The following is a 16344-nucleotide window of genomic DNA, read 5'->3' as shown; positions in this document are numbered from 1 at the left end:
GATATTTACAACGGTGAAATAGAATCGCAGCACGTTTTAATTGATATTCTCATAATCGTACACCGTCACGCGTTCCAGCACAGAGACCAATGTCCGATGGGAAATAATGTCTGACATCTGCATAAATGTACACAAAAGTGATATAAAAGAAATGAGTATTTTTACTAGGCAATAATGTGTTGTTTGGCTTAGGAGTTGTGCTCTTGGCTCAGGCCTCGGTTCTTTCGCCCTGCCCTTGAGATTGTGCAGACACATGGCAGATAATGTTCTGACACCAGAAACTAAAAACCGTCAGGAAATCCTAACAACACCCGGCCTCGTCCTTCTCTCATGCTCTGGAGAAGAGCGGCAAAGCTCTCACAACACGCTTAACTTACTGTGAAGTCTGTGAGAGAGTCGCCCTGACCGCTCATACGATACTGATGATAGTTGAGAAATCAGTGTCTAATCGGATATGAGTTGTTGTTGTTTTTTTTTGGTGGACGCATTTATTTTAAACACTAATTTCAACGTCCATACTGCGTTTGCACGTTCAATCAGGCTGGTTGTCAAATCTCAAGAACCACTTTTGAGTCTTTTTTGCATGTCGACACTTGGCCTGTTTTAAATGAGAATTATTTGTGTAAATTCTGCCATCCAGCCTAAAATTACAATTTTATATTTTGTAAAAAGCAGTGGTGCAACAAGCAAAGACAATAAAACTGCAGTGGCAGTGTGAAAGGCAATACGATGGAGACGTTCAATAGCTTTTCCGCAGTTATGACTTTCAGGTGTGTTGCTTTTCAGAAATTGATATTAAAATAAACTGCAAGTGTGACAACTGCATAGTTTTTTTAGTATTACACACACGCGAAATAGGCCTATAAATCCTCGTGGTGTCACACTGGGCTAATTGCACCTTTTTTATTATGAATCGTATAGTGTTCAAAAAATATCAACACTAGTCGTTAAATTGGTTGTTAATATGAAAAAGTGTGTTGTGTTGAGTGGCGGAAGGGTTAATTGTCCTGTTCCCACAGTCTGGGCTTTGAGCGCAAGGTCAAAGATCTCATTTTACCGAGCGCACGTGCGCGCTGGATTCTGCTCGAGTCAGCACGCGAGGCGCTGCAAATCCTGCAGGTCGCAACACAAGCGAAGGCCTTCACACACACCGAGAGAAAGAGAGAGACTTAGCACGCATTCTGATTTTAGCTTGCTTTCTTTTTTACAAATGATATAAAAACGCCCCTTCATGTTTGATGTAGCTTAGCCTACTAAAATAACGCGCTCTAGCCAAAAGCATTTCAAACTTTGAGAAAGAAGGCGTGCCTCGGATATTTTATCGTATCAAGCAAAATATATTTAAACAAAAGAAAGTTTAATCCTTCCCGTTGTAAATAGTAAGAGCGCATAATTCCTGCATGTGGTTCGCTCGAGCTCAAAGTTCAGCGAGAGACAAACAACAACAACAAAAAATATAGATATCGTTCCTCCATCGTATTTTCAATAAGCGTGATCGATGACTAACCGATACCACTGGATTGAAGTGAGACATGATAACAGTGCGGCGAAATCTGGACACACACACATAGACGCATACAAATGAGTTGCTACCAAATCAATGTCGTTTCACTGACTTTAATAAGCAAAATAGGAAACCATTTCTTCCAAAAACAGCAAAAACGAAACAGAAACCAGCCTGAATGGAACAGTCCGAATTGAACTTATTCTTTTTTTTTTCCATTTATATAAACAGATTTGAAAATTGATCCCCTCATAATAGCATGAAATTAACAAACAGAACAACAACCCGCTGCTGCAGTTTACATTTGATTTCAACACAGTTGAATCAGTAACAAACCAAAAAGATTGTTAAATGCATGACTTTTTAACAATATTTCTTAGATGCAAGCACCATGCTTATTCAAATATGATCTGACAAGTTTGTTAATTTAAATCATTAAAATAAAAACTATGCATCTGGCCAGCAGAACCAGAATCTCGACATAATAATAAAACAAACAGGAAGAAGAAAAAAAACAAAAACATAACATGAGACATATAATTTTTCATTTTGAGATTATGCAGAACCTGAATCCCTTATTTTTTACTGACCGGCAGAAAAAAAAAATAAAGGAAAACATTAAACATTGATCATTGAAACTCTCCATTGAAATACATGCGTAGTTTTCATGTTAGGCAATAATACACAAACCCCTGATTTAGGAAGCCTGACACCCTCGAGCTGGATTATAATAACTACATTTTGAAATGTTGGTTTATAAAACTGGCAGCTCATATAGCTCAACAACAACAAAAATATAAAATAATAAAAATGATGATGAAAGGGTGCCAATATCCATCAAAAAGATACGACCTATAAGAATTACTTATATTATAGAATAGCGATAGATTATGCAACAGCCTGCATGAAAGGGAAAAACACGCGCGCGCACTTTTGTGTCTCGCTACAATCAGATATGACTGTCAAGATAACGTCACCTGTGTAATGTCTGCTCTTATAAGATGACGGACAAAAAAAAAAAAAAATGCCAATCCCAAAAATCCCATAGCCCCCCCATAAACAAAAGTGCGCTTCTTTTAAAAAAGTTTAAATGCAACCGCAAAAATGCCCATTACTGGAAATCAATTCCCAAAACATGAAACAAATCATAAACGATGGAAAACAATCAGCTCTTCGATGTCGGTTTGTAGGTTTGCTGTTGCATATATTTACAAGTCCAAAATGAACCCAGTCTCATATCCCCAAAAAAGAGCTAAAGATCAAAAACATGCTCTTTATGATACATAATGAACAGAAAGAAAGAAAGACAGAAAGAAAGAATGTATAAAATAGAAATTATTACCATACATGTCCAGCATGCAGGATTAATATCTTAATGCAGATTTATGTGTTTGTCGTTTTTTTTTTTTTTTTTTAATATATATATATATATAATATCTATATATAACCAAGCAGGCAATAAACCAATGAGATGTTGCATAAGTCCCCCTGTCGGGTCGCACAGGAGAAGTAAGGGAGGTTTTGCATATTGTGGCGCTCTCAACTCTTCTGGCCAAGTTTGGGGGGGAAAGTCCAAAGTTTCTCTTTTTCGCTTAGCACAGACTCTTTTCTTTTTTTTTCTTTTTCGTGAACAAACGAGAACAAAACCATGTGGAAAGAAGGTCTTATCCTAAACACACACACAAAAAAGCCAGTTCTTCACTTTTCTTTTCTCGTCAGATCTCTAAGAAAACGGGTAAAACTACAAGCAACTAATCTACATTTCCCAGAAAAAAAAACATTCTAACATGTTCTTAGTTGCCGAGGTCGGTGGCGATGGTTACACATATGCGGTTATTATTTCTCGTGGTTATTCTTCTAATAGGAGCAGTACTGTGTCTGTATAATGTCTCGGTCTCACTCACATGAAGAACTCCGGAGAGGACGGGTTGTCGCTCGTGGATCCTGCCTCGCGGAACCCGTTCGCTCCGCTCAGTTTCTCGCACTTGAGTTTGTAGGCGTCTCTCTCTCGGGCCAGCCGGTTGATCTCTTGCTTGAGCTGCTCTACCTGGTTGATGAGCTGGGTCTTCTCGTTCTCCAGCACGTGCTTCTGCTGCACGCGCTTGTAGCGGCACGACTGCGCGTAGCCGCGGTTCTTCAGGGTCCGCCGTTTCTGCTTCAGGCGGATCACCTCGTCCTTGGTGAAGCCCCGCAGGTGTCGGTTCAGCTCCCGCACGGACATGGACACCAGCTGGTCGTCGGAGAAGCGGTCCTCCACGTTCAGGCCGTGGTGACCCTGCTGGCCCGGGTGTCCGTGCGGGTGGTGGTGGTGGTGGCGGTGGTGGAGCTGCTGGGGTGAGCTGGGAGAGGGGCTGTCGGGGTCCTGGCTGTGGTGGTGGTGGTGGTGATGGTGTTGATGCTGGTGGTGGCCGGGGTGAACTGGCAGGTCGTCGGGGTGATGCGGGATCGCGCCGTATTGGTGGTGGTGCTGCGGCTGTTGTTGCTGCTGCTGCTGTTGCTGCGCGTGGCCGTGGTGGTGGTGATGCGCACCCCTGTATCCCTCAAAAGCTCCCGCTTGCAGCTGCTGCTGCACATGAGGGGGCGGAGGGTGCCCGTGGGCCGTGGCACCGATCAAAGCCTCCACCGCGTCTTCGGGCGTCAGGCTCAGCGTCTGCGGGTCGATCTGCTGTGGATACGCGCCGCTTGGCATCCAGTACAGCTCCTCCAGATGGTTCTTCTGCTCCGTGGGGCTGAAGCTCGGGGAGGACGGCACGGAGCTGCACGGGGTGCTGATCGGAGTAGAGGACACGGAGCCCTGCGGCTGGAGGCGGTTGCACGGCCGTATATTGGAGCGGTCGAGCCCCGCCAATGCCTCTTTCTTCACCTCGAATTTCATTAAATCAAAGTCATTGACATATTCCAACGCCAGCGGGCTGGTGGGCAGCTCGGGCCCCATGGCGAGATCTGCGCTCATCGTGCCCCTGTTCTTCAGCAAAGTGTTTACCAACGTCGCAAAATCCGACTTTCGCCTTTGCGCATGCAATATTTCTGGATGGGTTTCCGAACGCGACGCGCTCGAGCGCATTCAGAGTCACTCGGAAATTGTTCAAACAGCAAAAGAAAAAAAAAGAGAGAGAGAAAACTTTCAGGACTAATGCACTGCAAAAGACATTTGCCTCATATGGACGAACAGACCTCGACTTTCAGCTGCAGTCTTTTGGAGTCTCTACTCGCAGGACTAGAGGAAGGGGGAAAAAAGTCAAGTTTCTCTCTCGCGTCCCGTCGCCGCACTTGAACTCAGAGCATAAATAAAAGACACAAATGAGTACCGGAGAAGGGCTCCCGTCCCGATCCCGGATACTCCAGAAATATGTCCTTAAGCCAGCGACGTGTGCTGTGTTTCTCCAGCTCTGCACCGCAGAGAGTTCAGCTCGCTCTCACTCCTGAGTATTCAGACTGTAGCAGGACGCCAGAGCTCTCCGCGCTGTTATACTGTGCGCGCGCGTGACGTCAGAGCGCCCGGCGACCAGTGAGAGCGGCGGGATTAGCATAATGATCGTTGTTTGTGTGTTTGTCAGCTGACGGGATGAAGAAAGGGACAGTGGTATTTCGCGTATTGACTGATTGGATATGGGAAAAGAAAAAGCACGACATGTACTGAGTTATATCTTATGAAAACAGGCACTTCTAATTAGTTTAAGTGAACCTTTAAATTAAAGACAACACGTTGAGATGATGCACTACTGTTTTGTTTTAAATAGATAGCCCATTAGTCTGAAACAATATTCAACACAATTGTTATTTAGTTGCAATAACGGTAGTCGAAAGCTTGTGTGCATTGTGGCAAAATTACTCACTCAAACAAACATGTTTGGAGTAATCTCAACTCAACAAGTTTTCATGTGATTTGCAAGGAAGATGGGTGATTTTGTTATTAGTGACTTGAATTTTCAAAAGGTGAACGGCTGGTCTTGCGCTGCGCGTGACGGTGGATTGACGAAAACTCACCCAACGCTGCCCTCATGTGGCGCGCATGATCACTGCCGCGCGCTCACCTCGCGCGCAGCTGCAGCCCTGTATTATCTATTCGACTGTAAGATCAGAGACTTTATCTGTGAAACTGACAATGAGAATAAATAAATCATTTGTAAATCTCTGAACTTAGAAGACCTAAAACGTTAGTGCGTAAAAGACGCAATGTGCTTTAGTGTTTTGGTCATCTTTCATGACAGGCATGGTTAGCGTCGTTTAAGCCTATTGATTATTAGTGTTAGGCACACAAACACATTATTTATTCATTAAAATGCTTACAATATTTCAATAAGTATAATGCCAGTAATAAAAAAAACGCAATAAAAGACCTAGCCTATTGCTTTTATCGTTTTTCCAGCGTCTGTCTTGATCTTCTAGGCCTATATATTTGTTGTTAATTATTCAATAACAATTCCTCCTTCCCTTCTCCACCCAAAACCACCTTTTTTAACTTTAGACGCATTTTAAAAAATTGTACGATTTTTCATATTGCATTTTTTTGCTAACTATGATGTCTTTGCTCAGATATTAATAGAATTGACTTTAAGAAACAGGCGCAGAAATTCAATTTCAGCAATCCAATCAGTCCGGGCTGTGTATTTAGTCAAATAAAAACCGCACAGAAAAGGCTATCGCCTATATTGTATTACTGTCTTTATTATTTAAGCGACACTCACTTGCGCACTCCGCATTTAGGCTAAATGTAGGCTCTTGATTATTTTAGCATATTTTATAAATAATTATTTAAATTGTAGAATTTTCCCTTTCCCCCACTGCCATAAAAAAGTATTTTTCCTGTTTTCGGTCATTGCGATTTTTACTCACCCGTATCACAAACAATAATGCCACTGCATCGCATCTCCACGTCAACTACAAAGCCAACAGTGAATTCTTTCATCGATATGAAATAATACAAAGCCCTAAAAGTCACATCATATATCGCGTCACACAACTTGGTGGAGGAAACATGTTGAGTCCGCCGGTACCGCGGGCCCGTCTCATCACGCGCGCGGGCCCGTACAGTCACGCGCTCTGATTCCCTCAGACTCGCCTCTACTGGTTCCTCTCTCTCTCTCTCTAATGGAGAGGAGATGCCGAAAAACTCTCCTGTCAGCAGCATATTGCTGGTTAATGATCTATTAAGTGATCCTCTTGCTTATGGACAGCGGAAAAAGTGTTGATGCACGCTTATTTGGCCTAATGAGATTCCCATCCTACGAATTTTAGGAATGAATAAGAGAAATAAAATCAGCTCAGAGATGTTTCTAAGAGCAGTTGTCAAAGCGAGAGAATGTGGAGCGTGTGTCGGTGAAAGCATCAGGCCTGAGACATTAGGCTTGGGAAGAATGCTGGTATTTTTTTATCGCTCATAAGGACATGTAGGACTTTCAGCTGTGGACAACACGATAAGTAAGAAATATCGATAACTATATTTCTATCTGCATTACTGGAAGTGTGAAGACAAGTGGATTTTGCTGTATTTTTGTTTAAAACATTGCAGAAGTCTTTAGAAGAAAAAGCAAAGGCACGTTTAATATTGAATGATTTCATCAGATCAATGCGCGTGCGCGCGCGAGACAGACAGATAGACAGAAAGTATTCTCTTGTTTCCTCGTCATCTTCCTCACGGGACACACACAGGCGGCTGCGAAAGACTTGTGCTCTGCTTTCTAGAAGAGTAAAGTGGGAAACAGAATACATCATCTATTAGGAGAGAAGGTATCAATATGTAGCCTAACAGACATGGCCAAACGAACTTGAACCAATTTGGCACCACTGATAATATATAATATCAATTACAGATCCAGTTCTTATTCTTATTTAAAGTCAACGTTATTTCGTGAATTTCATCTGTAAAAAGACCCTTCTCATAGGCCTGTTTATATTCATCATAGTATATAGCCTAGGGTTTTCTTATTAATTCTTGTATTATAGCAACTGCTTATCAACAGCTTTAAAAGTAAAATGTACAAAATGTATGTCGTAAACAGTATTAAATCGTATGCAACCTAGGCAATAGCAACGGCGTTTAAAAACAATGTTTAAGTGAACGTTTCGAAGCATGTGTTTAAAACATGTGTTTAAAAAATATAATCTGAAATCTCTTAAAAGCAGGCAACGCTTTCAAATATGAAAAAAAAGAAGAAAACAACGAAAATGACTAGCACTTTATAAAACGATACAGATATTAGCGGTATTTAGCTACACTTACAGGCTATCTGAGTAGAAAGAGTGCGCTTGATCTGATATAAAATGTCTCGAACTGTGATGCTGATGAAATCGGAGAGAGATCCACTTTTACCAACCGAGTAGCCTAACTTTATAACGAGTAGCCGAGACATTTCCAAGAGTGCGACGCCCCTAGTGGAGACAGCCTGATACACACAGCGAAATCACGCCTGCTACTTCTCTTTCTCTCTTTATTCTAACGCAGAAGCATATAAACAAATAACAGATTGATAGATAGATAAATGGATAGATAGATAAATAAATAAATAAATAAATAAATAAATAAATTTCAAGTTTTAGCCCATGAAAACAAAGTGACTCATTGGTTCTGTTAGAAAAATGACATGTAACATTAGATATCCATGAATGAGACAAATTCACTACAGACCCAAAGCAATGGCGTATTTGTGATTGCAATTATTTTATTAGTGCATGCATTGGTGTTTCTGACATCAGTGTGTATATTGGTCGTTTTGTTAATACTGCCTCATGTAAATAATGATTTGAAAATGCATGTCTAATATTATAAATGAATAGATTGTCACCTCAGTTGTTAGTAAATATAGTTGAGTGCATGTGTTTAACGCGCCTTTATAAAACATGATGCCGTCAATCAAAGAAGGCTGTGAATTAAGCGATACTATATTATATATGACTGATGACGGGAAAAGTTAAGGATATAGCTATTAGACATGGAATTATGGTTTATCTTTGGTTTAAGGATTCTGTCTGACCTACATGATAATCACCACCTCATTATCATCAATCATCGTAATAAACTGCCTTTATTATTAATATCCATCATTTACTATATGAATACACGTAAAAGAGACCTAAAATACAAGGGTATAGCTATTTAAAAACAGGCTATAAATAATTGACGGGAGGGGAAAAAATATATATTTCAGAATAGCCCATGTGGTATTGTGCCAAATGAAGCGGTCATTGTTATTATATATATATATATATATATGTGTGTGTTATTCGTATGATCAGATGCACTTTATTTCCTTTCGTTGCGATTTTACATTTAGGCCATGCCTAAATTTATTTCACAAAACGTCTAAAAAGCGGTAAAACATACAATATTTATATTCTTTACATCATTTCAAGAGCTTTGTATTATTCGAGATATTTAGCAAACAGCACAAAATAGCGTCAGTTATGAAAACAAGGTTTTAAAAAATGTAAGTATGTAAGTAATAGGCTACATTAAAAAATGTAAGTAATAATTAATGTAAGTGAAAGTAATATGGTTTTAAAAAATAAAGCACACGTTAAATGTCATGCAAAAACAGTTTTTATAAATTATGTAGGCCTACTTAAGATTTTGCGCTGAATCCAAAATGTGTGGCTGCGTAATGAGTAACAGAAGACGCTATTTTAGGTTATTTTTAATGTTATAAAAAGATCAGTATTGTAAATAGAAAAGCAAGAGGTGCATGCTCAGATTTTACGCATTAAGCGCACTGATCTCACTAGGCTATATCCGTGAATTTAGCGTATTCAACAGTTTACCATAGCTCTCAACGAAAACCATACGCGATTTTATAGGCTATAAACAACCCAGACTTGCTATGTGTCCCACATTACACAGTGTCCCAAATTCCCCGAATACTGGTAGAGTTTTGACAGAGCATAAAAAGCGATCTGAAACGAGACGAAAGCGCGCGCACTCTCCAAGAGCGCGAATAAATCTGGGTTTGGAGACAGAGAGCGCGCGCGGTGACGAAGGCGGATGAGCAGAAAAGAGAGGTGAGAGAGAAAAAAATAGAAAAAGAAATGCTTGCTAAAAATCATTAATCTTGCCGGGATCTGTCACGGCACGCCGGCGACACAAAGAGGGTCCAGAGAGTCGGAGCAGTGAAGTCAGTGACCCGCTGCCAATTGCTTGTGAAAAGCCCACCAGCCTTTAATAGACTTTTGCTGATCCGACACTTGTTTGCGGGCCGGCACAAAGGGCCGATGTGAGCACCTGACAGCAGCCCGCAGGCCCCGGGCTCCACTCCTGCCCCGTGATGAATGACCCTGAGCCCGGAGGAAGAGGAGGCGGGGGTCTAAACAGCTCTGGACGGACGGGGGTTCGCAAGTTTGATGCTTGAAAACAAGAGTGGACAGAGACGAGGATTAATGGTGAACTAATATGAAAGATCTAGTGTTATATATTCATTCATTCGTTCGTCCGTTCAGTTAGTCCGTTTTTTTTTTTTTTTTTTTTGTGGGTTGCTTTCATTTCTGCTTGTGTATTTATGTATGCGAGGATCGTTTTCTCAAAATTAGGTTCTTAGTCTGCGATGTCATCTCACCCATGATCAGATTCAGAGAAAACTGTGGAAATTAATATCACAATAATCAAAAACTAAGAACAAAAAAAAAATAAATAAATAAATAAATAAATTTAAAAAATTTTATTTGCTTTGCTTAGTTCCAGTGTTATGTGTTTTACATTTTTATGTTGTTCTTTAATTTAAATGGTTTTAACCTGCTTGCTGATTTTTTATGGAACCCATTTGAACTACAAGATTACAGATATTTCCTCTCAGATAATGGCAGAGAGAGAGAGAGGAAGAGAGAGATTTTCTCACCCCTTACTCAGACAAGCCCATTTAGCCTCTTGATATATTGGAGTCATAATACACTCCATTCTCACCCCACACATTCAAATGGTTTATTCCAGTCCTCACCTCAACACATTAATATGGACGGTTCCATTTCATCGATATATTTCACTCTTTTTCCACGATGGAAACGTTTGACGATTCATTTTAAAAGTTCACGCTTATGGTTCATTTCTCAACAAACTCCTCCGTTTAAATGCCAGAGGATAAATCCCATCTCTCATTCTCTGATTTCATGTGTTTATAAAAACTTCAAGACTCTCGTAGCGCATCTGTGCCAACTTGATAGAAGATGTCATATTGTCGTTTTGGAAGGGGCGGGGATAGCGTGAGGATATGCAAACACACACACACACACACACACACACACACACACACACACACACACACACACACACACACACACACACACACACACACACACACACACACACACACACACACACACACACCTATGAATGAATGAATGAGTGAGTGAGTGATGTGTTCAAGCCCTCATCCTCCATTTCTGATCAGTGTATAATTGTAATTGTTAAATATATGTTTAGTTTAAGGTCAGAGAGGCAGTGGTGTGAATATAGTTTGATATCTCTGTATAACGCAAAATCATTAGTCATACACACATGTGCTTTTCCCACACACTATATTCAGATGTATAGACCATAAAAGCATTCTTTATGTGCTGTGTTTTCAGAAACAGTTTTCCACATAAATAACCCTTCCAGTCCTCTGACACGCAGGACATCGTCTCGTTCTGAACCACACCACACACACACACACACTTAGACCAACTCAGATATAGTCCTTCTGTCAGACAGGTCAACACACACACAGTCCGTTCAGACCGGCGCACGATCGAGAGTGAGGAGATGAAAAAAAGAGATGCAAACAAGGGGAGGAGGAGGAGGAGGAGGAGGAGGGAGGGGGGCTGGTTGAATATAGCTTGTAAATAAATCTGTTTGGGAATTGGGGGTGTAAGGATGAAATATGGAGCCCGGGATGTAGAGCAATGTGAAAAACTAGGGAACGCCAGGGAATAACAAATCTTCCCACGTAGCTCCCCGGAAAAATAAATACGCGGCCCTGTAAGAGCCATCCATCTGGGATACGAATCACAACAAAGACGTTCCCCGAGCACCTCCTCTCTCCCCAGCCTCCTCGTCCTACACCTCCTCTTACTTCTGCTCATCTCCATCCCGCTTTGTTTATTTGTTTGTTTGTGGAATCAAATGGAAACTGCCGGTGGGGAAGTCAGGGGGTTGTTTATTGGTTTTATAAATGAAATGTGATTTTTCTCTCTCTTACAGTAAATGGTTGCTGTGTGTGTGTGTGTGTGTGTGTGTGTGTAGCTCTAAGTAATGACTGCACACCAGGGATTTTATAAACAAATACCACCGGTGACCATTTAAAAGTCTTGCTGGTGAACTAGTGCGAATGAAAAAGATGCTTCATAAAGCCTTAGCCCGACGCACATTCATTTCGTCCGTCGCAGAGTGCATTAAAACCTGCCGTAAATTTGAGGGATATTAAAGATCTGATAGGGAAAGCACGGCCTTTAATGCCTATCCAGATATATATGTTTTCAGTTTTTTAGCACTGCAGCCTCTTATGCACAAAACTAGACTCAACTGTCAACTCTTTTTCATAAACACTTTACTAAACACAATGAATCTTAAAGGGATAGTTCACTTTGAAATTAATTTTTTGGATGTTTTATCTTACCTCAAGGGCATCCAAGATGTAGGTGTCTTTGTTTCCACAGTATTTTGATATTTTTAGGTCAAACCGTTCTTGTCTGTCAGTCATATAATGGAGGTCTATGGTCACCACCTCAAAGAGCATGCACAGAGAAGTCCAAATTAAACTAGATTTAATGACTCGTAAATTGTAAGTGCATATTGATGGCCTAAGACACGAAATGAGCGGTTTGTGTGAGAAAACAAACAGTATTTATATCGTTTTTACCTCTAAACATATTTCAATATACAGGATCTAAATTTTACAGTACAATTAATTAATTTTAAAGTACATTTACGAGTCATTAAATCATGTTTAATTTGGACTTCTCTGTGCATACTCTTTGAGGTGGTGACCATAGACCTCCATTATAAGACTGACAGACAAGAACGGTTTGACCTAAAAATATCAAAATTGAAAATACTGTGGAAACAAAGACATCTACATCTTGGATGCCCTTGAGGTAAGATAAAACATATCAAAAATTAATTTCAAAGTGAACTATCCCTTTAAGTAAGATTAAGCACATAAAAAGAAAGGAGATCATATGATGAATACTTATACTGTGGATAGATAAAATTTTATATTGAAAAGGATTAAATAAATTTGCATTGAGTTAAAAAGTGAAAAAAGTAAATAAAAGTGAAAAATGTGGTGTTTTATTATTCGTTTGGTTTCAGAGTGAATCAGAAGGTTGTTGGTGCTAGTTTTTCATGCAAAGTGAAATATCAAAAGATGATTATTGTTTGTAAAATTGAGCTGTCGATAAGGATCATTTTATGTTGAGCGTACAGGTTTATGATCCTGGAGAGAAGAGAGTTGGAGAATGAACGAGTTTGACTGAGGTGATGTCTTTATTATTTCAGGTTTGAATCCACAGGCATTATCTGTATCCGTTTCTCTTCTTCTTTCTTATAATCAGGCAGAACTACACTGTAAAATGAATACGCTTTATCAAATCAATAAAATTGTGGTAACAGATTACAAGCAATATTAGATGTCAAAGATTAATTAAGAACTCTTTATTTTATATTGCCAACATTGAAGACACCTGATGTTAACAAGCAGAATCACTGAAGGAGAAAACCGTCATTTTCAAACAAACCCAAAACAAACACTGATCACCATAATGGTGACTTAAAATACGTTTTTTTGGTTGTTGTATAGTTTTACTCATTTTAAATGGTTAACTTCTAAGAAATGAATTTCCTTAATTATTACTCAGTTCTAATTTGTTAAATTTAATGAATAATATTGCTTGTAATCTGTTGTTTTGATTAGATAAAGCATATTCATTTTTACAGCGTAGACACCTGGACCCGTGTCCCGAGAAGCAAAAGTCAATGCCGTTGAAACATCCACTGGAAATAAGTGAGTTTGAAATGATGAAGATTGAACTTTATTTTGATGCACCCCAACAGACATGCTAAAACTTTCCAGCATATTCTATTGAACAGTCTACTAATGCAGACATTAAATGAAATAAAGTGGACCATCAAAATAAAGACGTAACAATAATTCTCATAAATATCAATATGGACACTATCCTGTCCTCAGTGGTGGATCTTTTGGAGTGGAATTATGAGTGGCCTAATTGAATAGTTTTTGCCTTTAATTCACCAATTAAAAGTTGTTCACAATCGCTTCCAATGTTTGGTCACTGAATCACATGCAATGGATGTGTAATGGCCATTTATGTTGGTAAATAGTTGATGTATTGCACCCGTATCTGCTTTAGTGACCGTTTCCAAGTTATTTCCTCTCCTTTTCAATCGCTGAATCCAACCATGTATCACTGCCACCCCAGCCCACGTGCCACATAAATTAAACCAGTTTCTCTTTGTGCTCTCAACAGCGCGACGTCATCGCTGTTTCCATGGCTTTGGAATATCATCACTATCAAGAGCGTTAAGGTACTCTTGTATTGTACGCTGAAAAAAAATTGGAGTTGGATTTACTTGAAAAAAGCTAGGCAACTTTTTTCACTCAGAAAATGCTAGTAAATTTACAAAGATTTGCCAAGTAAAAACCTAAACATATTTATCAGTAGCTTTAATTAGAAATCTTTAAGTTAAATTTACTTGGAATATGGAATTAAGTAAACTTTACAAAAAATAAGTAATTTTAACTTGGCTAGTGAAAGATTGATTAATATCGATTTAGTTGAAATTTCCTTTGCCTTTGCTTTACATTTCACTAAAACTATAATATTGAATTTTATTAGTCATTTTAAAGTATCTGCTTTACTTAGATCATTGAAGTAATTTATGCACAATACACAATGGTGGAAACATTTGATGGGTTCGTTTTTGAGTTTGAATGTGTCAAAAAATGTACTCGAAAAAATGGCAAGTTACTAATACTGACAAATAAAAGGCCATGATAAAACAGTGTAAATAGAGCTGTAAAATGGTGAAAAATGAACCTCATTAATTATTCAAGGTCCAGTGCATGATGGGAACCCCAGTATCAGAAAAGTTGAGTACTTTTTACTTCATTTTATTAAGTTGATATTTACACTTTCATTTCTACTCGCTTGAATTAAGTACTGATATGGAACTACTTTTTATGGACTAACTTTTTCATGTAAATTACATTGTTGTTGTTTTTCTCAGTAGTATTACTTCACCAAAAAAAAATCATTTTTTTACAGTGTATGACCGTGGCGCTTCAACCATGTCTGTGATTTCACAGTTTGTGTCCTGTGAAATATTCCTTACATTGACCCCCTCTTTTCTCTTCCCCATATAGCGAATCTCACTAAGCCTGTCAAGAACATGGTCATATTTGACCCCAAAATCAATAATAATAACATTTTGCTTAAAAATCTGTTACATTGTTTAGTCTATGATCCGATCACACTATAGCATTCTCTCCCGGTCTCTTTATCAGACTGTAACAGAAGTGGTTTTGCCGTATATGGTTTCTGCAGTTTATCGCTGTATAAAGTATATACAGGAATAAAGTGAGAGAAAGAGAAACAGATGTTGAGAAAGATATGGAGTTAATGTGGGACTTATCTCTTGGTTTGGTAATTACAGAGTAGAGTTTCCTGCTCTGATTTCCTGTGCAAATCTTGCCCAAAGTCTACGAATGGGAAGTACACACACACACACATGCAGTGTTTTTGGTTGTGAGCTTCACTGTCTGAAACTCTGAACCAAATCTGTCATGAAGCTCGGCGATTGAAAGAGACTATAATGGAAATAGAGAGAGAGGGCAGAAGCTTTTAGAGCCGATCACTCCACCGCCCTCTGGAAGTCACTTCCTGTGGTAATGGACTGTCCTGGTGGGAGTATATGTGAAATAATGTGAAGCCCACACATCACCTGTTGCTCACTTTACTCAACAGTTCAACACACACACTAACCTGTAAAAAAATGAGCGTGATTTTAAAGGGATAGTTCACTTTCAAATTAATTTTTGGTTTGTTTTAGTTTACCTCAAGGGCATCCAAGATGTAGACGTCTTTGTTTCCGCAGTAGTTTCAATTTTGATATTTTTAGGTCAAACCGTTCTTGTCTGTCAGTCATATAATGGAGGTCTATGGTCACCACCTCAAAGAGCATGCACAGAGAAGTCCAAATTAAACATGATTTAATGACTCGTAAATGTAAGTACACATTGATGGCCTAAGACACGAAACGAGCGGTTTGTGTGAGAAAACGAACACTATTTATATCGTTTTTACCTCTTGTAACCACAGCCACGTCCAAGAGATCTGATCTGTGGCTGTGAAAAACTGCTAATTGGTTAAAGGAGTATAAGAATAAGTTTTCAGAGAATAAGTTTTATGAGCTCAAATGCTGGCCTTGCTCTGTTCTGCGATGCGCGTTTGTGACTCTCCTGTTCAAACTCGTTCATCAAAATGAACGAATATTTTTTCAAGTCATGACTCGTCCCAGATTCATCGTCTGGTGTCGTTTAAAGCCCTTTGAAGCTGCACTGAAACTCTCATTTGGACCTTGAACCGTTTGGTTCCCGTTGAAGTCCATTATGTGGAGAAAATCCTGGAAAGTTTTCATCAAAAACCTTAATTTCTTTTCGACTGAAGAAAGAAAGACATGGACATCTTGGATGACATGGGGGTGAGTAAATTATCAGCAAAAGTTTTTTTTTTAAAAGTGAACTACTCCTTTAACAGAAAGTTTCCGTACTATATACGATGAATAACTAACCGTTCTAACCGCACGTTTAATGTTAGTTATGCATTTAATGTAATACCGTTAAATTGAAATGTGTTTG

The 16344-nt window shown here is 39.2% G+C and overlaps 1 protein-coding gene across 1 annotated transcript; it reads right to left on the bottom strand.

The window, feature by feature from the left end:
• Window positions 1–1601: 1601 nt before the first annotated feature.
• Window positions 1602–5407, bottom strand: mafba (MAF bZIP transcription factor Ba). Its single transcript, XM_039689820.2, has one exon. The coding sequence runs from the start codon at window positions 4566–4568 to the stop codon at window positions 3405–3407; it is 1164 nt and encodes a 387-aa protein (XP_039545754.2). The 5' UTR covers window positions 4569–5407; the 3' UTR covers window positions 1602–3404.
• Between the last annotated feature and the right edge of the window lie 10937 nt (window positions 5408–16344).

This window comes from Pimephales promelas, chromosome 20 (assembly GCF_988280905.1).
Source record: "Pimephales promelas chromosome 20, fPimPro1.hap1.1, whole genome shotgun sequence".
Taxonomy (NCBI): domain Eukaryota; kingdom Metazoa; phylum Chordata; class Actinopteri; order Cypriniformes; family Leuciscidae; genus Pimephales; species Pimephales promelas.
The sequence above is the reverse complement of the archived record's forward strand: the minus strand, read 5'-3'. Positions and strand labels throughout refer to the sequence as shown.